Genomic DNA, 21,477 nt, shown 5'->3' with positions numbered 1-21,477 from the left:
AGTATAGTAATATTATTAATTCTTTACGAATATAATAATATATTTTTAAATAATTTTAATATTATTATCCTTAATAAATATAATATTATTAAATAATATGGTACAATTATTTTTAATAATATGATAATATTATTTAAATAAATATGATATTATTTTTAAATAAATGTAAAATTATTTTATTTTAATAAAAATAATTATAATATATTTAATAACAGAATAGTAAAAAAGTAAGAGGTGGGAGTAGGTTCTTATGAGAGTAGAAATTCCACTCCTTACTTTAAAAATGAGTGAGACCTATAGATGGGATTCCCACTCCCTTAAACGAAAGAGTAAACGTTATAGTAAAGATTCACACTCCCCACTCTGATTCCAATAAATAAGCAAAACATTGGTGTAAACTTAGACCCCTAAACTAAATTAAGATACTCAAAAGTCTTGTAAATGAATTAAATTCTGTTGGGTAGCAAGAAAACAAAAATAATAATATTAAATTGGTTTCCTATAAAAAAAATTACACATATAACAATATTTACTGATGCAAAAGCTCAAGGGCTTTCAACAAAGTGCCTCCGAACCTGTTCAAATCAAGCTGCACGTTTTGTTTATCCAAGTACAAAGACTTGAAAGCACTCCATCCCATTTTTAAAATTGAAGAAGGATCTCTTACAACTTGATGATCAATTGGGTATTGTTGTATCAAAGTGCTTTCTTCTGCCTTTATCTTATACTCCAAGTACCTCAACTTCATAGCCTTTGAAGGCTCTTCGAAATAATCTCTCGCCAACCATTCAACCGCAATAGGAACGACTTGAATAAACACAGCATTTTCAGGAAGGAACACAATGTTGGCCAAGCCAGCTCCGTGAACTCCCAACAACACATCACAAGAATTCACAATTCTCGCGAATCTTGATAATCTCATATCCGCCTCTGCCACCACCACTTTGAAGCCTAATCTTCTAGCCATTCGAGCTATCTTACTGGCATTGGTAAAAGTTCTTGTTCTCTTCCGCGAGATTATCAGAAGCCGCGGCATTTTCTTTTTGCTTTCCTTCTTGTTGATTGTGATGGCAGTGGACTTTTGTAACGAATAACAACTTCTTAAGAATTGCTTAAAGTCTGTCATTGTATAAGATGACTTCGAAGGATCAATGATCAGCTCTTTCTGATCATGAGCTTTAAGCCCAATGATCCCTCCTGGGAAGCAATGAACCTTGCCAATATCATTTTCTTGATCAACGTCGATGATGTCATGATTTGATAACTTTTGCAGTAACTCTCGGAACTTGTCTATCCAATCGTGCTTTTTATTGGTGACAAGAAATTGAACTTCTCCATTGAACTGTCTAGAAGTTAAATACAGCGGCACAATAATGTCTGTGAAGTCATGAAAGTGGTTTCCTGCGTATCCTCCATTGGAAAAAAGAATGGCTGGAACACCGTGATTTTGAGTGCATTTTGGGAGTTCTTGGCGATTCGTTACTGATTTTACAGCCCATTTCCTGACCCAATTCATTGCTGTTGAGTCTGCTTTACGAGCATAAGGTCTTATAATCCATGAGCGATTATTGATGCCGGCCGCTTCAGATGAAGAAATAAACACCGTGCCTGAACTTGCTTCAATCCTTATATCATCTTTGATGTCGCAAAATTCTGATCTTTGAGTTGTGCTGCAGTAGCTTGGTTCAATTTTCTTGTTGGGTAAAGAATCTGGAACTTCAGGAATTCATCAACACCTGGTTCAAAATCTCGGGCTAATTTTGAGTATGAGTTACGCACGTGGGCTTTATAGAAACTTACCTTTTACCATTTGTTCAGAATTGTTCATCGTAGCATTGGTTATTAGCAGCTGGGAGCTGCTGGTATTCTTGAATGTAAGCTGGAAACTGACTGTATCTTTGACCATTAGCTTCTTCAGACCAATGTCCATCGGCACCCGCAAATTTACTGCAAATCAAGAGCAGTGTTAGAGCTTCATAAGAAATGTCAAGTAGTAATATGTATAATAAGTAGTACTTACGAGCTGCTGGTAGAGGAGCCAAATAAGGCTTCAGCACAGTGCAGAAACTCAATGCAATAACAAATAAACCAATTAATGCCCCATATTTGAATTTTTTCTGCTCGTGCTTGCTAAAGCTTCGAGCAAGTATTGAATCATACAACATTTTCCTTCTCTTTTTCTCACTCAAAACGCAAAACTAACTCAATGCGTTTTCTAAAATGCCATTTTGCATTAAAAAAAAGAAAAAAATAATTGAAGCTCTCTATATTTCGTCTAATAAAGAAAGCCAAGATTATTTATTTAAACTTTTAATTATCGTGAATCACTATTGGGCAGCCAAGGAAGATAATTTGGATACCATTTTTTTTGAAAAAAAAAAAAAAGTGTTGGAGAAGGTAGAGGGGAGCTTTTCATGAATTTTGTGAATCATTGCTTAGCCACGTATACATGATTTTATTAAGCTGTATTGGATTTGATTTCTAACTTTCTTAAACCATCGGAAAAGGACATATGTTGGTGACTGCTGTTTGAGAAAAACAAACATATCTTTCGATGATTGCATTTGGTGATTTCTTGCATGTTCTCAGAACGAATTGCCGGCCGCGGATTCCAGCAGCTTCGCAAGCTATCAAGCAGCTATCAGCCCAAACAATAATGCTATACTTTAGTAAAGTTAATACTAGAGGAATTATCATAATCCATAGGGTGCGACTACGTTACAATTATCACAATCCATAGGGTGTGACTATGCTATAGCATTTGTGCGTAACATCCATCATATTTTACATTATTGGTAACAAATTTTATGAAATTGGCGGACATTACTTATGTACAATTTATGTATTTGCGCAATGTGTGCTACAAAGCATTTGATATATTTAACGGCAATGCTGTTATTAATAACGAAAAAAATTGTAACTAATGACGAAAAATTGTAATGGTTGTTATTTACCGATGTTGCACTCTGGTTGTGTTCGAAAATAAAATATATCAAAACTGCAAACCTAAGGAATGCCGACAGTGGGTTAACTCAGTTGCCCGAGTTTGTTTCGAAGTTGAGGTATCCAAATAAAAATTGCTTGATGGAATGAGACATTGTAACAATCTCTGTCTTCTTAGTTTGGGTAGGATGCATGATGAGGCCAAATTAGGAGTGCTTGGTATTTTTTTTAGGTATTTGTCCTTTTCCAAGGAATACGAGCGTGCATTAGAATAATTAGATTCTTTAAAACTTATTTATTGTTGTTAATGGATTAAATAATAATGGAGAAGTTGATGCATTGTTATCACAAAAATACTGCAATTAAATTAATCATGTATTCATGGATATCTATCTCACTGGGTGAAAGATAGAACATATCTTTCTATAATTGGATTTGGATTTGAGTTTTGTCCGGCACTTTTACACATACGCAAAATATCCATATCTAACCAAATTCTTTGACATATTTGAGAAGCATTATCGCTATAAGTCAATGTTTGGTAGAAAATGTATTCATTTGATTTAATTCAGTCCAATGATAAATGGATGAAAATATAATTACTACTTTTTAACTTTAAATACTTATACCATTAGATTGAGTGGATTCAATATATGAAAAATTTTAAGTTATCATTTTAAGTTAAAGGGAATTCTACCTTCTTTTATAATACAGTAATCTTTTTAAAAAGTAGAGGGATGGCAAAACCCGAATCAATTTTTAAATTCCTACCCCTCTTATGATTCAAAATTTCAAATTCTAAGTATGCAATAAAATAAATAAAGTGGCTTCAAAACCAATAAACCATCCTTCAGACAAATTATAGATTCCTAATTTAAACCAAGATAAACCATAAATTCCCCAATTCATCAAAATACACAGGTAAAATTACCTTGTGTGAAGTCCATAATTGGTGAATACTGAACAATATACTTACATAAGGCCAAGAATATACAACTTGCATACAAAAGCCTTACAAAATGAAATCACGCACGACACACTAATTTAGTGACTAAAATTTATGCATACGAAAGACAGCCAAAGACCTTAATATAACTCATTAATAATTTTTATGAATACATTATCAACATATAAATTATTTGAACAATTTAACGGCAAAAATAGACTTAGGTTCGATTAGTTATAGTTTTTGAAAAAGCCTATTCAAGAAGAGTTTTTGTAAGTACAGATTTTATAAATAGAACTTTTATTAAAAAAAGTTTGAATTTTTTGGTTGTTAAGACATGAGTTTTTACTAAAATTATAGAACTACTTTAATAGATAAGTTTTTGAAAATTATGTTATAAAAAAATGAAATAAGATTGTGAAATAAAATAAAATACATTAAATAATTTAACTCAAGTAAGTGGTAACCCTAACTTATCTTGATCGAAGCCATGCCCAAAGACTCCGATCCCTTTTTTCTCTTCCAACTTCATTAACTTTGCAGTAAACAACGGCCTTCTAATAGCCAGCAAGTCTTAAAAGCTCTACAATCTCTACTCTCAAAATTTGAATTTTTATCAGTAGAGACAAAGTAGCTTATGTAATCACCAAAAGCTTGCTCAAAATGTAAACAAACAATTAGGGGTGGCAAAAAAGCCCGGGCCGGCCCAGGCCCGGCCAAGCCCAGCCCAGGCCCGCGGGCCTAAAGCCCGGCCCGCAGGGGGTGGGCCTGGATATGGGCCTAAAAATTATAAAGCCCGCATATGTTGGGCCTGGACAAGGGCTTAGCAAAAAAGCCTGGACTTGGCCCAGGCTTTCTAAATTTATGAATAAAAAATAAATTTAATTTAAATAAAAAAGAAAAAAATCAAAATATTAAATTAGTTTAATTTTTTATATTAGTATTTGTTATTTTATTAGGTTGTATTGCTAATATTTAATGTATTTGACTATTATTATATTTATATATTATATTATTATCTTTAATTTAAATATTTTTCTTAATTTAAAAAATATTTTATAATTAATTTTAAAAGCCCGAGCCCGGCCCAGGCCCGCCTAGGCCCGGCCCGAGTTGGACGGGCTTTTGAAGGGCCTGGACATCGTTTAACTAATGTGGGCTTGGGCCGGGACTTTGAAAAGCCCGGCCCAAGCCCGCAATTTGCCATCCCTACAAACAATACTAAAAATTTTGTAAAATGCTTATTAAATTAAACATATGCTTATTTCTACTAGATAAATTATATAAAAAATACACTCACAGCAACAAACATAACATGTAAACATGTCATAATAACATTGAATAATTGTTTAAAAAAAAAAACATTGAATAATTGTTTCATGGTTTCTGAAGCGATCGAAAGCCCATTTAGGACCGGCATTTAGACAATGGACTTGGCCTAATGTTGTTACAATGAGGCCCGGTAGAAGTACATGAACTCTAGACACTAGACCCAGGAATCCATTTATTTTCCGTAATCTTGAAAATATGATGCGGTATCTGATATTAACACATAAGTATTCTATCTTAGAGTTATGTACTGTATAACTACTAAAAAATTATTAGGATGATTTTTTTATGTAATCAACGCCCATTTAGACAGATTTTCCAAAGTTACAGTTTATTTTATTTGAGTTCACAATTCTCAAGAAAATTTTGAAAAATTCATTATTATAATAATATGAATCATTCATGTTTCAAACTTTTTTTATTAATTAATCATCAATCGCAATCTTAATATATATGTAATAGATTTAGGAAAATTTGCATTCTAAATAGATTTAGGTGTGAAAAAGGATAAGCAGATTAAGCATTGTAAATTTTATAAAGATAATTAATGGGTATATAATTTTAGGATTAAATCGGTACACCAAGTAATATAATTTTAAAAAATTTATAGTGTAAGTTACACACACACACACACACACACACACACACACATGGGTAGGGATAGGTAAAGCCATTAAAATTTTAGTTCTTATCCCTTTGAGGATCTAAGATGGAGTGACTAGTTAAAAAAGTTGCTTAAAATCCACTCAATCAAATCCTTCGGGACAAAACTAAAATTGATATTGTTAATAGAAGCTTAATTAGTTGTAAGGGCAAAATTAAGAATATATAGTATTTGATTTCAAGTTATACTAAACTAATTCTAGATAATAAATTAGGGCAATAAGATTAAATATATTTTAACAATATTGGTAATATAGAATAGGTATACAGCTCCTAAAATTTTTTTTTTCAGTAAATGTAGTTTGTTAATTTCAAGTCATATTAAAATATTTAGATCCATCACATAATATTTATATGATAGCTGTTTAATTGTTCGATAAATTTCAATTTACCCCCACATAAAATGATAATTTTAAATTTATCTTTCAAGATTTTGAAACATGAATTTATTCTTATTTACCATTAAGAAGAAAAAAAAAATCACACACTCCCATTTGCCTTAATACTTCAAATCGTACATGACTAATAACGTATATAATTGCAAGATTCATAAAGGCAAGATAAGTAGGGAATCCATTTTCTGAAAAAAAAATGTTGAATAAAAATGAAAGAGAGGAAACAGAAAAAGTAATAAAACTTACCATTAACGTTCCATGTCATTGAATATCTATTAAATATTAACCACTCATTCATCTTTGATATAAAGGCTTAAAATCAATTTTAAAATTTTGTGCAAATTAAAGAAGTCATCGATCCTTCCGAGTTCCCATATCATTTAATAATAAATAATTTATAATTTATTGGCGAGCATTGTATGAGTGGAGCAATAAATTCCGTTTGGGAGGGGAAAAGATTACCGCAATAATAATAATATATCAACACTACACAACTTTTTTTTCCTTTTTTTTAAGCTTTTAAGAAATACAAAATATATAATAAAAATAAAGAAATCTCGAGTACTGCAAGAGGTCTTGTTATCATTTGTACTATTACTCCCACAACTAACTACAGTATTACTTATCTTTTTATTTATTTAAACATGACATATACTAGAAATACTATGCTTGTAAAATTTATATTCCATACCTACATACAAAGTGATATAAAATGACATTTAGTGGTGCCTTCATATCACTTTGTATATATGCATTTGAAATGCAAACTTTTGAAATTATGACACTTAACCATTTTTATTAAAGTTTCTCCTATATTGAGAGACTACAAGAAGATCAAGATCATCCAAATTTATTGTCTTATCAAAAATATTATTATGCTTTGTCTTTATTTTCTCGTGTCATGATATCACTGACCATTGGTTCTTACCTGAAAATATTAGATTAGAAAACTTATTCATGAATGACATTTATCAATATATGAATTAGAAATGGTATATTCAACTAAATTTGTACTAAAGTACCTGTAGAAGATTCCATATTCTTCAATTGAGAAAAGAGCATGTAGTCGAGCGAGTTATTGCTTATGGTTTTAGATGGTATATATAAACATTCTTTGGGTACTGTTGAATTTCCTTATTCGGATTTCACTTTCAAAACGATTGAGTTTTTGATTCGGGTATGGACATGTTTCTATTAATTACTAATAAAAAAGCACAAAATAATTTTATGTGAACTAATACTTTATTTGATAGTTATTTGGTAGTTCTTTCTCAGTATCAAATATTAGCTAAACTAATACTCCTTTTAATCTGACATCAGACATATTAATAATAAAAATAAACTTCTTTATTTTGTTTTCTAGGACACCTGTAATTGCATTACATTATGAAGATTGGAGTCATCGATATTGACACACGTCATTGGTTTTGTCATATTCTAATTGAATTGTAATAAAAATTCATACTGAAAGAAAAATATTTAAGGATTCTAGAAATACTTTTCTTTTCAAATTAAGTAGCGGAGTAACTAAGTGTTGGATCATATTAATGGTCGGAAAAAAATCACGAGCGGAAATCTCCCTCTAATAACAATATAAATGCCCTCATTTTTGATGAGTTGCTCAAAGTCCTTATTCTTTCTTCTCACCTTTTCTCTCTCTACTCATCACGTTCTTAATTTTTAAGGCAATTTTTTTATATATCTTGGAAACTAACATGGGAAGTGTATTTTAAATCAACTTCCTTCAAATCCTCATAATCGCATATGGTAACTGCTTACCATGTGCAGATCGGGTCGGGTTGGCCCATCATGGGCAACCCACCCTTCTAACATCTCCCACTCGCACATGATGAGACGATGTCAAAACAGTAGAGCAATGAACAAAGGAACAATGAACAACCAAATATCTTCAATCATACAGGCAAATACACCATGTGACCATGAACATATCCAAAAACCCATTCAGTGAGCCAAAAACATATCTCAATTGCTAACTCAAGCAAGAGATGTCTCAATTGCAATCATATGCAAGAGAGTTTCAAAATATGTTCATTGTATCTCAGATTTAATTTATTTTAATACTTAACCACTCTAAATCCCTTCGATATGCTAAAATTGCGCAATTTCTTTATGTATTCACAATTGTAATATCCTAAAGATATTATACAATTGGTCGACCGATGAATCACGTAAAAGAAAATTTAAATTTTCCCAACGCACTCATGTCCATCAATTTAGAATAATCGCTTTCCTTGTTATGTTTCATAGACTGAATTATGTCAAGATTATAGATAACATGCTAAAGTAGCAGACACCAGTCTGAGATATCAGAAACATAGTTGATGGTCGTAAGAATACCAAGATTGACTTGTAGAAAGTCATATGGCACTTACACAATGAGGAAGAAGGAAGATTCTCTCATTTTTCATTTCGATCACCAAGCACGCGTGGTATGATACATGCATTACAATGAATCTTCCATTTCATGGCGTATGTCTCATTAAATCAATTCACTGTACGGATCTTAGTCCGGTAGCTCTTTTACAACGCCTGAACTGAGTTCTTAAAATGAATACTTTCCTCTAGTGTTAAAATAAAATCTCAAATCTAGCTTGAATCAGGTCTCTATGATGGTGGGATACATTATAGTTGTTCTACGATAAAAATAGTGTAAGACCTCATCTTGATTCTAATCAAAGCGACAAAACTTATAGAATAACTACTTTTATTTGGCTTTTAAACAAACACATTGTTTTATTATTCTATTTGTCTCATCTCAGCTTACTCCTAGAGCAACTGAGCAACTAAGGCGACCACTCATATAAGAAAGCCGATCTTGACTTGACAACATACTTTTATAAGTGTGTAAATATGTCTTTTATAGAATAAATTAAAACAAGAGACATCATTTCATTTCAAAATAACTCATGCATTAAAGATGTTTACAACAAATAAGTACATTTTAACAATATCAATTTACAATCTATGCAGCCCTAATGATTTAGTATGCAAGGCGAATACATCCCTCATTAAGAGCTTTGGTAAGTGGATCAACTATCATGCTATGTATAGACATTTATTGTATGACCACTTACTTCTTCACTAAAATTTCTATGATGAAATTGTATTTAATCTCAATGTGTTTCGTCTTGCTATGGTATTTGACATCTTTTGAGAAAGAGATAGCAGCTTGACTGTCACAATTGATAGTCACTAGATTATCACTGTTAATATTAATCTCTAAGTCCTCTATAAATCTCTTAAGCTACACAACTTCTTGCATTGCTACAAAACATGCAATATATTTGGCTTCCATCGTTGATAAAGTCGTGCATGTATGTTTCTTACTACTTCATGTAATTGCTCATATATTTAGTAAGAATACATATCCTGAGGTTGATTTACGCTCATCTAGATCACTACCCCAGTCAGCATATGAATATAAGTCGCAAACCACCTCCTTAATAGCATAAACAATAATTTGTAGTGACTTTAAGATATACTAAAATCCTTTTAACAGCACTCCAATGCTTCTGACTAGGATTAAATTGGTATCTACTCACCAGTCCTACAACATAACTGATATCAGGATTTGTACACATCGTGGCATACATGAGACTTCCAATGGCATTTGTATAAGGAACTCTAGCCATTCTCTCCTTTTCTTGAGTCTTGGGACACATATCCAAACTAAGAGATTATCCTTTGGCTATAGAGGTATTCTTTGGCTTACAATCAGTCATGTTGAACCTTTCAAGGATCTTCTTAGTGTAAGACTCTTGTGACAGAGGTAGAAGTTTCCTTGAACGATCCTTGAGAATTTTGACTCTTAAGACATAAGTTGCTTCGCCTATATATTTCTTGTCAAAATTTGAATATAGTCAATCTTTAACAGTATTGACAAACTCTTTACTGTTTGCTGCCAACAATATATCGTCCATATATAAAGACAATATCGTAAAAATATTTTTAGGCCTCTTAATGTACACACAATGGTCTTCCTTAACTATCCTAAAGCCATAAGAAATTATAATTTGATGGAACTTAAGGTTCCATTGTCTAGAGGATTGTTTAAGGCCATTAATAGATATCTTAAGCATTCATACTTTGTGCTCTTGGCCTTTAGCAACAAAACCTTGTTGTTATTGCATATAAATTTCTTCTTCTAGTTCTCCATTGAGAAATACAGTTTTTACATCCATTTGATACAATTCAAGGTTTAGATGTGCAACGATAGCCAAGATTAATCATATAGAAGCAAACCTTACCACAGGAGAAAAGGCCTCTTCGTAGTTTATTCCCTCTTTTTGGGTATAGCCTTTAATGACTAATCTTGTTTTGTATATCTTGATTGTTCCATCCATTTTACGTTTTATTCGGAGAACCCATTTATTTCCGATAGCTTTACGATTAGGTAGAAATTCAATCAAGTCCCAAGCCTGATTGATTTTCATAGACTCCATCTCTTCTTCCATTACTTTTATCTACAAATTCCTAGCAGACGATGTGAAAGGCTCATCAAAAGTATTTGGCTCCTCATTATCCTGTAAAGTAATCATAAAAGCTTATCCCTCAATTTCAAAATGACGACGAGGAATTGGCTTACGACTACTCTTCCGAATCGATTTCTCAATTGGAATCGAAGTGTCCGATGTTTGACTCTCACTCAGAGTAGCAATCCTCGAAGGATTCATACTACTGCTAACACCAACATTATAAGTGATAATTTCATTTGCATCTTCTAATTCATTAAATTGAAAATCCTTATCAATTTTTTTAATGCTAGGAAATTCATTTTCTAAAAAATTAACATCCTGTGATTCCAGTTCGGTCACAACTCCACTTTCATGCTCACCAATGAACACATATCTTTTGAAGTGGTCTGAGTATTTAATAAAGATACACTTTTTACCCCTAGCTCCCAATTTTCCAAACTTATGGATAGAGTTATGAATATAATCTGCAAACCCCTAAGGTCGCAGATGAGATAGGTCGGGTTTCCTACTTGTCCATAACTCATATGGAGTGGAACTGATTGATTTTGAAGGAACTCAGTTAAGTATATAGGCAGCAATTAACAATGCATCTCCCCATTATGATATTAGAAGATTTGATTGCGCCATTATTGACCTAACCATTTCCAAAAAAAGTTTTATTTCTTCTTTCCGCCACACTATTTTGTTATGGAGTTCCAAGAATAGTCAGCTGTCTATTTATTCCTTTCTCATTACATAATTCCTTGAACTATTTCGAAAGGTATTCACGTCCCCAGTTAGTTTTTAGAACTTTAACATTACTGTCCAGTTGATTATCTACCATATTTAGACATAATCTAAAGCAATCCAAAGCTTCTTATTTGTGAGAAATCAAGTAGACATAACCGAAACATGAATAATTATCAATGAATGTTATAAAATATGAAGCTCCATGTTCAACCCTTACATTCATTGGACCACAGATGTCAGAATGGATTAATTGCAATAGTTTTCCAGCTCTAATTCATTTACTGAATGGTTTTCTAGTTATTTTTCTGACTAGATAATTTTCACATATGGGCAATTCAACCTTAGTGAATGGACCCAACATGTCATTTCTCCAAGTCTATGCATTCTTTCTTGCCTTATGTGACCTAATCTAATACAATGAAACCACTAACCAAATGCCTAATTGCAATAAGGACTGAATTTAGAAAAATCTCCAAACAAACACCATGAAAGTTTAAATTATATCCTAATTCAAGAAGAATAGGAACAAAAACTAAGTTTCGTTGAATCTTCGGTGCATAAAGGACATCGGATAACAAAAGAATACGACCACCACGCAAAGTCAATTTGCAGGAGCCTATTCCTTTTGCTTCAAATCTAGAGTTACTGCTAATGTATATTCATATATTCCCTTGGCTAATTCGACGATACTCTACAAATGCATCACGATCACGAACTAGACAATTTGTTGCTCCTGAGTCTACAGTTCACATAGGACGAGAATCAGCTATGTGTACAGAACTCGTAACTAACACATAATTTAATAAAGTGGAGTTGGGCCTCACTTTTTTTAGCTCAATGCACTCAAAAGCAAAGTGACCCAGCTTGCTATAATTATAGCATTTCATCTTGGATTTTTCCTTTTTCTTATCAGCACATCTACCCCTTGGGCGCTTCTTAATATCTGACTTCTTATTATGATCTGATCTCTCACCCTTTTGGTTACCCTTATGACCCCTTTTGCGCTTGAAGTCTAAAGCTTTGCGTGAACTTGACTCGACCATATAAACACGATCAAAAAGCTTAGCTACCTCAAGGCATTTTGCTTCTAGCTCTAGGTGATGTTCTATATCATTGAAAGTTCTGATACTTTTATTGTGAGTCATATTCACCTTCATATATTCCCAGGAATCAGGCAGAGATCTTATTGCTGCCTAAACTTGTTATTCATGAGTCAGAATATGCCCAACAGCCTTAAGCTCACATATCATGTTTGACATCTCCCTTAGATGTTGCCTCATAATATAATTCTGGCACTTTCGATAAGAATCAAACTTGATCGTAAGCCTTCTCAGCTTAGTGGTCAAAGTGCCACTAAACTTATCTTTCAGAGCAAGCCACATCTCTTAAGCAGTCTCATATTTCTCAAACTCACACATGAGGTCATCTTGCATGTTGCTCAACATTGTTATGCAAGCACTGCTATTGTTCTTTTTCTAGGCTTGGTAAGCCTCAAGATCCCTCCCGTGTTGAGCAGTATTGCCATGCTCAGGCTCAGTTAAGGTGTTGTTGAGAGCTTCTAGAGTCTCTTGCTCTTCAAGGATGCACTGAATCTTATGGTGCCAAATATCATAATTGCCACTATTTAGCTTATCACCCTTGTTCAACTCGGCCACAATGTTTTTAGATGTAGAAGTCATCTTAATTTTCTTATAACACATAGACAATTCAAAATACTATCAATAAAGACATCTAACAATTACACACAAACAATTAGTTTTGTCGCAAATGTAAACTAAAAAATATGACAAATTAATATCGAGAATAGAATCAAAAGGTCATCAAAAGTTCCAATCATCATCCAATTCCCCTTATTATATTCATCATTAATTCGATTTTAATACGCAAAATTATTGTTCTAATCATGAATTCATCAAATTCAATTTGATCAGAACTCCCATTCAATAGAATAATTCATGAGATATCGTAAAAACATATATGGAGTTGAGCAACAACTAATGTAGAAATTTAATTAAATAAATAGCAACTAGGCTTGATAATTTAGCCCGACCTTAATTTTAGCCCGATTGACCCGACCCTAGTTTTTAGGGTTTTAGCCCGAATTTTTGAGTTTCGGGTCGAGTTCGAGCCAAAATTTTAAGGTTCGAACAAATTTAGGATAAAAAAAAAGCTAACACATGCACACATCACAGCATCACACAACACACGCACACAACTATCAACACGCACACTTCATAGTTCACAGTCTTTACTCTCTAAACCGTAAATCACACACACACACAAAATACCCTTACCTAAATTCTCAAAAACCCTAAGCTAGCCACCCAACCCGCTGCCGAATCAGCCAGCATCGTGACCGTCTGCTGCATGCCAGCCAATCAGCCGCGTCTCGTCGTCGTGTGTCTTGCTGTCGCGTGTCTCACTATCGCGTGTCTCGCCAATCAGCCATTGTGACCGTTCGCGACGCCGCGACGTGAGTGAACTAGCCAGCTGCCCTTTGCCGCGTCCACCTGCCAGCCAACGGCCAACGCACATGTTCTGCCGCCGGCATCACCACATATCTTTCTGAAGCATTGGTAATTTTAATTTCATAAACGGTAATTAATGTTTTTCAATTATGTAGTTACTGGCTTACTGTAGATTAAGTTTAACTATATTTTAATTTTATAATTTCATAAATATTAATTTATTTTTTCATTTAAACTTATAAATTTATTTATAATTTTAGCTAATTATATTCATAATGATTATGTAGTTACCATAAATATTATATTTTAGCTAAATATAAGTTTAATCATATTATGAGTTTATGAATTAACTTAAAATGATTATAAATGATTATGTAGTTACTGTAAATTAAGTTGAATCATATTTTGAGTTTCTAAATTAACTTAAAATTTATAAGTTCAATCATATTTTAAGTCTATAAATTAATTGCAACTTGCTACACATTTAATTTAGGTCATTATGTCAAATTCATGTGAGGATTCTCATGTTGGCGAAGAGAATACAAATGATGCCATTCCTCTTGAAGGGGTCCAAGAAGTTGAAGGAGTTGAAGAGGCATCCCGTGGTGATGATGGGGTAGAACAAAGTAGTAATAAAAAAAAGCGAGGTATGCGATAACCTTCGTATGTTTGGGGACACTTCACCAAGGTAACCATTAATGGTGAATTGAAGGCGAAATGTAATCATTGTCAAGCTAAGTTGGTAGCATCTAGTCATAATGGAACCTTACATTTGGATAGACATTTGAAAAAATCATGTAAGGCAAAGGGTGTTCCCTCAGTTCTTGATAGCTTACAAAAAACTCTTAGTGTGACGAGGAAAGATGATGAAACAAGTTGTATTGAGACGAGAGAATTTGATCCAATTGTTGCTCGGCAAAAGATAGCAACCTTGGTTGTAAAGCATGAGCTACCACTTAATTTTTTGGAATATGAGGCATTTAGGGATTTGATGTCTTATGCCAACCATTTGCAGAAGACTTTGAGTAGAAACACTTTAAAGAGTGAGATTCTTAAATTGTATCAAGCTGAAAAGGCAAAAGCAATGGCTTTGTTGGAGAATAATGATAGTAGGGTGGCAATTACTACAGACATGTGGACTGCGAATAATCAAAAAAAGGGTTACATGGTTGTTACGAGACATTTTCTGGATAAGTCTTGGCCGTTACAAAGTCGAATTTTAAGGTATTTTTCTTATTACTTGATATTTATTTTAATTTAGTTTAATTAATTCTAAAATTTAAATTTTTGGTGATGAATAGGTTCATATATTTGCAAAGTCGATATTATGTTTACTTATTTCTAATTCAATTTAATTAATTCTAAAATTTAGTTTTTTGGTAATGAATAGGTTTATATATTTGCCGGCTCCACATACCGCTGAATTTCTTTCTGAAGCATTTTTTAAATGTATGTTGGATTGGAATGTGGAAAGAAGGATATTGGTTGTAACTTTAGATAATTGTTCCACCAATGATGCCATGGTTGATAGGTTGATGGGATTGATTCCAGTTGATTCTATGTTAATGGGTGGGAATTTTTTTCATATGAGGTGTGTGGCTCATATTTTAAACCTAATTGTGAAGGAGGGGATGAAAGTGATTGAGGAGTGGATTAAAAAGATTAGGGATAGTGTGGCTTATTGGACGGGCACACCAAAGAGGGTAGAAACTTTTGAGATGGCTGCGCGGCAATTACAAATTAAGTGTGAGAAAAAGTTGGTACTTGATTGTGTAACTAGATGGAATTCTTCATATGTTATGCTTGATGTTGCTGTGAAATATAAAATAGTCTTTTTTAGACTGCAGCAGCGAGACAAACACTACACCTCTTTGCCAACAGATGAGGAATGAGAGATGGCTGAAAAGATGTTGGAATATTTGCTATCGTTTTACTCTATGACAGAGTTATTTTCAGGTACACAATATCCCACATCTAATCTTTTTTTTCCAATGATATGTGAAATGAGGATTAATTTGGATGAATGGGAGCTTTCTAATGTGCCTGTGGTTAGAGAAATTGCTGGTCAAATGATTAAGAAATTTGATAAATATTGGGCCCAAATTCATGGGATTTTGGTGATGGCAGTTATTCTTGATTCGGGGTTTAAGATGCAATTGGTTAATTATTGTTTTCCACAACTTTATAGTGAGGGTGCTGCAAATGAGATTCAAAGGGTGCGCAATTTAAGTAACGATTTGGTTAAGTTTTATGAAGGTAAGAGTGGGAATGTGAGTGATGCGGTTGTTGGTGAATCTTCTTTGGCCGATGTTCGTTTTAATTTTAATTTAGGAACTGGCTGTAAATTTTTTGATATAAGCAAGTTTGAGGCATTTGCAAGCCAAAATAGTGAGACCATTGTATCGAAGTCCGACCTTGAGAGGTATTTAGAAGAGCCTTTAATTAAATTTACTTCGGACTTTGATATTTTGAATTGGTGGAAAGTGAACCAAGGCAAATACCCTATTTTGGCTCAAATGGCCAAGGATATCTTAGTCGTTCCCGTGACAATCGTTGCCTCTGAATCGGTATTTAGCACTAGAGGTAGAGTCTTGACTCCACATCGGAGTAGACTTCATCCTACGACATTGGAAGCGCTTATGTGCAGTCAACATTGGCTATGGGCAAACTCCAAAGGTATGAATATAAATAGTGTACAAAATATTTAAATAATTGGTTTAGTAATAAATTTATAAACTTGAATTATTTTCTCTTTTTTTTTATAGGTAAAATTCTCGAAAGTGAAATTTTTAATGGAGAGGAATTTATGGATGAAGATGAAAGTGGCCCGCAAGTGTTGGAGTAGTTCGTTTTTTTTAAAAAAAAAGTTTGGTTGTGGAATTAAATTATGAGTTTTATTTGTATAATTGTATAAGATTTTTTTTTTATGTTGGGTTATGGAACTAAATTGTGTATTTTTATTTATATAAGACATGAGTTTTTTATTTTTTATGTTGGGTTGTTGAATTGAGTTGTATATATCTAGAATGGTTGTGGAATTACATTGTGTGTTTTTAATTTAATTGTATTATGTATTTTTCATGTTGGATTTTGGAATTGATTTGTGTGTGAAATGGTTTTGGAAATGATTGAAATGGTTGTGGAATTGATTGAAATGGTTGTGAAATTGGTTGTGGAATTGATTGAAATGGTTGTGAAATTGGTTGTGGAATTGATTGAAATGGTTGTGGAAAGTAGAATTGAATTGTGTTTGAAATGGTTGAGGAATTGCCGAATTAGTTGAAATGGTAGTGGGTGGGACATGAGATTTGAATTGTAGGTGGGAAATGGTTTTGGTAGGGTCGGGCCCGACCCAATGTTGGCCCGATTCGGGTCGGGCCCGACTCGACCCTAACTATAAAGAGATAGGGCTTTTTTAGGGTCGGGCTTTAATTCTTTGTTGATCGGGTCGGGTCGGGTTTGGCCAAGCCCGAGCCCGACCCGACGTTTTGCCATCCCTAATAGCAACATATTGTTCAACCAACAAAATAAAATAAAAATCACAAATGAAAGAAATGACCAAACATAATTAAACTAATATATAGACTCTTCTACATGCTCTTAAAATATTCTTTTTTACTCGTAACTCTTTCATCCAACTTATACTTGAGTCTATGTTCATATAAAAATAATTGTTCTTTCTTGATGATTCTATTTATAGTTTTCTCATACCATAATTTCTACCCTCTACCAAGGTGACTGGCTTGTCTAACATTCTGATGGTTCGTGTGAATGCTAAGTACTGAGGTTCACCTCATCTTTGAAGTAAGATGGCGCTCCTCCATTAGCTCAATTTTACACCTCAACATATAATATGCGTTCGAGAGGTTCTTGATCTCCTCTAACATGCGAGCCTTGACAAGCGTATTATCATCATCAGGTAAGGAATTGATGAGGATTCGTTGATAATTATCTCAGTATGTATACTTAGTGTTTGCTTTTCCACACATTTAAGTGCATAAAGATGTTATATATGTCTTTTATATTCATACACATAGTATGATCAAGATCCATACTATAATTTTCCATTTTCTTCACAAGTTCTTCATAAGATAAGTCATCATTAGTTTCAATTAGATCAATGGGTGCAAACCAAGCTCAATACGTCATTAATCCCTCTTCCTCAATCCACAATTTTCTAACGAGAGGCATCTAAGACAAATACAATAAAATTCATATTAGTGATTGTTAACAACGATTAAAACACGAGATATAATCAAATTTCAGTCATTTTCCATGAAAGAAATATTTTCGAGCTCCCACTAGAGTGAAATATTTATTAATGTATAATGTGCATCCAAGAAATAATATATATTTGATCCAAAATTTATTTCAAAATTAATAATTAAAAAACTTTGATTTCAAGTTAAAAATAAATAGAAAATTAAATTTTGGATCAAACAGCACAAACGGAGCCCAAATCAAAGTTCCGAATAGTTAGATACATTGAAAATATTAATCTGGACACATTATACTACACGCACAGTTAGGCGCGCGCATTCCACACGTGATACAGTGCTTGCTACAGTACTGATACAATATCATGCACTCCCTATGTGCATAATTGGAGAGTGGGATCCACGCGTCGCATCTTTCAGCTCTGACTACCTTTAGACTTGATTTTTTGTCCTGATTCCAATAGTGGCTTTATATTTTCAATCGGAGCTCAGAATACGCCGAAATCATTCAAAAATCGAATCTGAAACTATTCATCATCTTCTCCAAAATTAGGGTTTCTAAAATTTTGTAACCTTAATGTGACCGGATTCATATTTTGGCCATAACTTTCTCGTTTTAAGTTTGTTTTTAAGAAATCACATATTGTTGGAAAGCACTTAAAAAATATCATATTGTTGGAAAGCACTTAAAAAATATCATATTGTTGGAAAGCACTTAAAAAATATCTTTCTAATGATATGTAACACACAATGTCAGATTGCCTAGATCAAAAGATATGATCAAATAAAATTTCAGGTTTTATGTTTTAATTAGGTTTCATACAAATTAAAACCTAAGTCGCATTTATGTAATTCAATTTCATAATTTTACTGCGATTCTAGCATTCCACAACATAAATTGAATAGCTACCAAATTATATATTTCATGAAAAATAATTAACACATGAAATTCATACATTTTTCATGAAATAAACTCAACCATTCATATGAATCCAACACAAAAACAAGCTCTGATACCAACGAAGAAAAAATAATTAAGGATTCTAGAAATACCTTTCTTCTCGAATTAAGCAGTGGAGTAACCAAGTGTTGGATCACGTTAATGATCATAAAGAAATCACAAACTGAAATATCCCTCTAATCACAATATAAATTCCCTCATTTTTTATGAGTTGCTCAAAGTTCTTATTCTTTCTTCTCACCTTTTTCTTTCTCTGCTCTTCATGTTCTTAATTTTTAAGGGAGTTTTCTATATATCTTGGAAACTAACATGGGAAGTTGATTTTAAATCAAATTCTTTCAACTTCCATAACCGCATATAGTAACTGCTAACCATGTCTGGATCAGGTCGGGTTGGCCCATTATGGGCGACCTACCCATCTAACACATGTCTAATCTACCATAATGAGCTAATTTATCATATATTCTTTTATCTAAATATAATAATGTTTTAAAATTACAGAAATATGCATAAATTCTAAATCAATTTTAAACGCATATTTTTCTTAAAATTCAACTTCAAATGAGAAGCTAAGACTACTTAAAAACTCATCTCCTTCAAATAATTTACCTTGTATCATTTATAATCCTTTACTACTTTTTCTTAAATCGCCTTTTTTTAATTTCCTTTATAATTAACATCATCACAATTTTCTTTCTTTTGCGAAAAAAAATGATGAAAACACCCTCCATTGATTTAGTAAATTGATTATTTAATATCCATACGTTATTATCAAATGTCGTTTACAATCAATAATAAATAAAAACACTTATCGATTTAAGAAGAAGATGGTTGTATATGAAAGGATTTAGTTTACGGACAGTCTAAAAATTGAGGGTGCGTTTGGTACTAGATGAGATGGTAGTTTGACACCATGGAAGACTCTCCTCAACATAAAGAAATATATTTTTAAGGCCAGTTCTGAAATAATTGTGTTGTTACTGGACTTGAAATGATTTCTTAAGAACGGGGTGTTATCAGGACTTTTGAGGGGTGTCAAAAACCTGACTCATAAACATATAGAAAGATAAAAATAAATTTTACATATTTTCAAAGATAAAAATATAGAAAAGTAAATTTTACATTCTCTCGACCTACGTTGTTAACTAAAAACTACTATAGATTTTCTAGTTTACCCCTATTGGCGGCCTTATTTTATGGAAAATATTTGAGGGAAATATGGGTGAAAATATGGACCAATAACTTAGTGACATGTGGCAAAAGTGGTCAACCAAGCAAAGCAATTTTGTTTGATGGAACATTAAGGTACCTCACAGGAAATTGGGAGATAAGCTCCTCGAAGGAAAGGGGACAATTTTGGTAAAATCCACAATACCAAAGAGCATTATGGAAGGTTAAACTTTGGTGGTTGGAGCTTGCACATCAATAGTTCACGTTGTCATTTAAGAAATCGAACTATCGATCTTTTTGGGCTAGGAGTGAGGAACCAATTGAATTGAAGATTCATTGTTAGAGTAATGGAAGAACGCTTTGTTACTTTTGATTTGTATTTAAAGCAACATGGAAGATGACCGATCCTCTAATGAAAATCTTGCTATCATAGAGCAAGATTATGACTATGAGAATGAGCTCACTACTAAACCTATGAAAAAGATGACAAAATTGGATAAGAGCAAGTCCATAGAAACCTCAACTGATATTCATCGCAGTGATGAGTTCATAACTAAGAGGTACTTTATGGGTTCGCCGACAAGATTTGTAGTGCCATTCCTTGCAAATTCAATACTCATATGGTTATCTCAGCAAACAAACCACCACACAAGCCTTGGGTGAACACTTGTTGTCCAGTCAACAGGAGGCCCCTAAAGCAAGCAAACAACTCTACCTCGCCACAACCAGATTAAAAGCACAACTTGCTTGCTCTAAGGATGATCTACTACAAATAGTTGGTCTAGTAGTAGTAAGGGCTAAAAGTGTGGCAAACAACACGTCAAAGATTTACGGGATAAGCTCAATGCCAAGAAATCTTCTCATAAATTGGAGGGTGTTTGGTAATAAAAAATTCCTTAAGAAATCCTCAATAAGAAGTCTTATGTAAAAGGACAAGTGCAAAAACTCTCCAAGAAGCATAGCTCCATCACCAAGAATCAAGCACCAATCATTTATTAGTTTCCATTCACCATAGATATCCCAAATAACTTCAGTATGCCGCAGATTCCACAATATAGGGTATCTCTAATGCCAAACATGTTGAGTTGTACCCAGATGAAATACTCATAAAAGTAGTCGAGAAAAGGCCATGTGTCTTATGTTTACACACACTCTCACGG

At 33.1% G+C, this 21,477-nt stretch overlaps 2 protein-coding genes across 2 annotated transcripts; one reads left to right on the top strand and one right to left on the bottom strand.

Annotated features, from left to right (window-relative positions):
- Positions 1–529: 529 nt before the first annotated feature.
- Positions 530–9,929, bottom strand: LOC102614690 (beta-1,2-xylosyltransferase XYXT1-like). Its single transcript, XM_025092424.1, has 5 exons — positions 9,840–9,929; positions 9,662–9,736; positions 2,021–2,198; positions 1,801–1,947; positions 530–1,710 (listed from the first exon to the last, which is right to left on the bottom strand). The coding sequence occupies exons 1-5, from the start codon at positions 9,927–9,929 to the stop codon at positions 530–532; spliced, it is 1,671 nt and encodes a 556-aa protein (XP_024948192.1).
- Positions 9,930–15,972: 6,043 nt separating this feature from the next.
- LOC112495743 (zinc finger BED domain-containing protein RICESLEEPER 2-like) lies at positions 15,973–16,814 on the top strand. The gene is made up of 2 exons (XM_025092425.1): positions 15,973–16,645; positions 16,735–16,814. Exons 1-2 carry the CDS (start codon positions 15,973–15,975, stop codon positions 16,812–16,814), a joined length of 753 nt encoding a protein of 250 aa, XP_024948193.1.
- The last annotated feature ends 4,663 nt before the right edge of the window (positions 16,815–21,477 follow it).

This window comes from Citrus sinensis, chromosome 1, assembly GCF_022201045.2.
Source record: "Citrus sinensis cultivar Valencia sweet orange chromosome 1, DVS_A1.0, whole genome shotgun sequence".
Taxonomy (NCBI): Eukaryota; Viridiplantae; Streptophyta; class Magnoliopsida; order Sapindales; family Rutaceae; genus Citrus; species Citrus sinensis.
The sequence above is the reverse complement of the archived record's forward strand: the minus strand, read 5'-3'. Positions and strand labels throughout refer to the sequence as shown.

Coding starts and splice junctions, on each gene's coding strand:
- LOC102614690 (XM_025092424.1), bottom strand. CDS start 9,929: ATGGCTAGAGTTCCTTATACAAATGCCATTGGAAGTCTCATGTATGCC. Junction 9,737..9,839: donor TCAGTTATGTTGTAGGACTG/GTGAGTAGATAC, acceptor TATGCTATTAAG/GAGGTGGTTTGCGACTTATA. Junction 1,948..2,020: donor GGCTCCTCTACCAGCAGCTC/GTAAGTACTACT, acceptor CTTGATTTGCAG/TAAATTTGCGGGTGCCGATG.
- LOC112495743 (XM_025092425.1), top strand. CDS start 15,973: ATGAGGATTAATTTGGATGAATGGGAGCTTTCTAATGTGCCTGTGGTT. Junction 16,646..16,734: donor GCTATGGGCAAACTCCAAAG/GTATGAATATAA, acceptor TTTTTTTTATAG/GTAAAATTCTCGAAAGTGAA.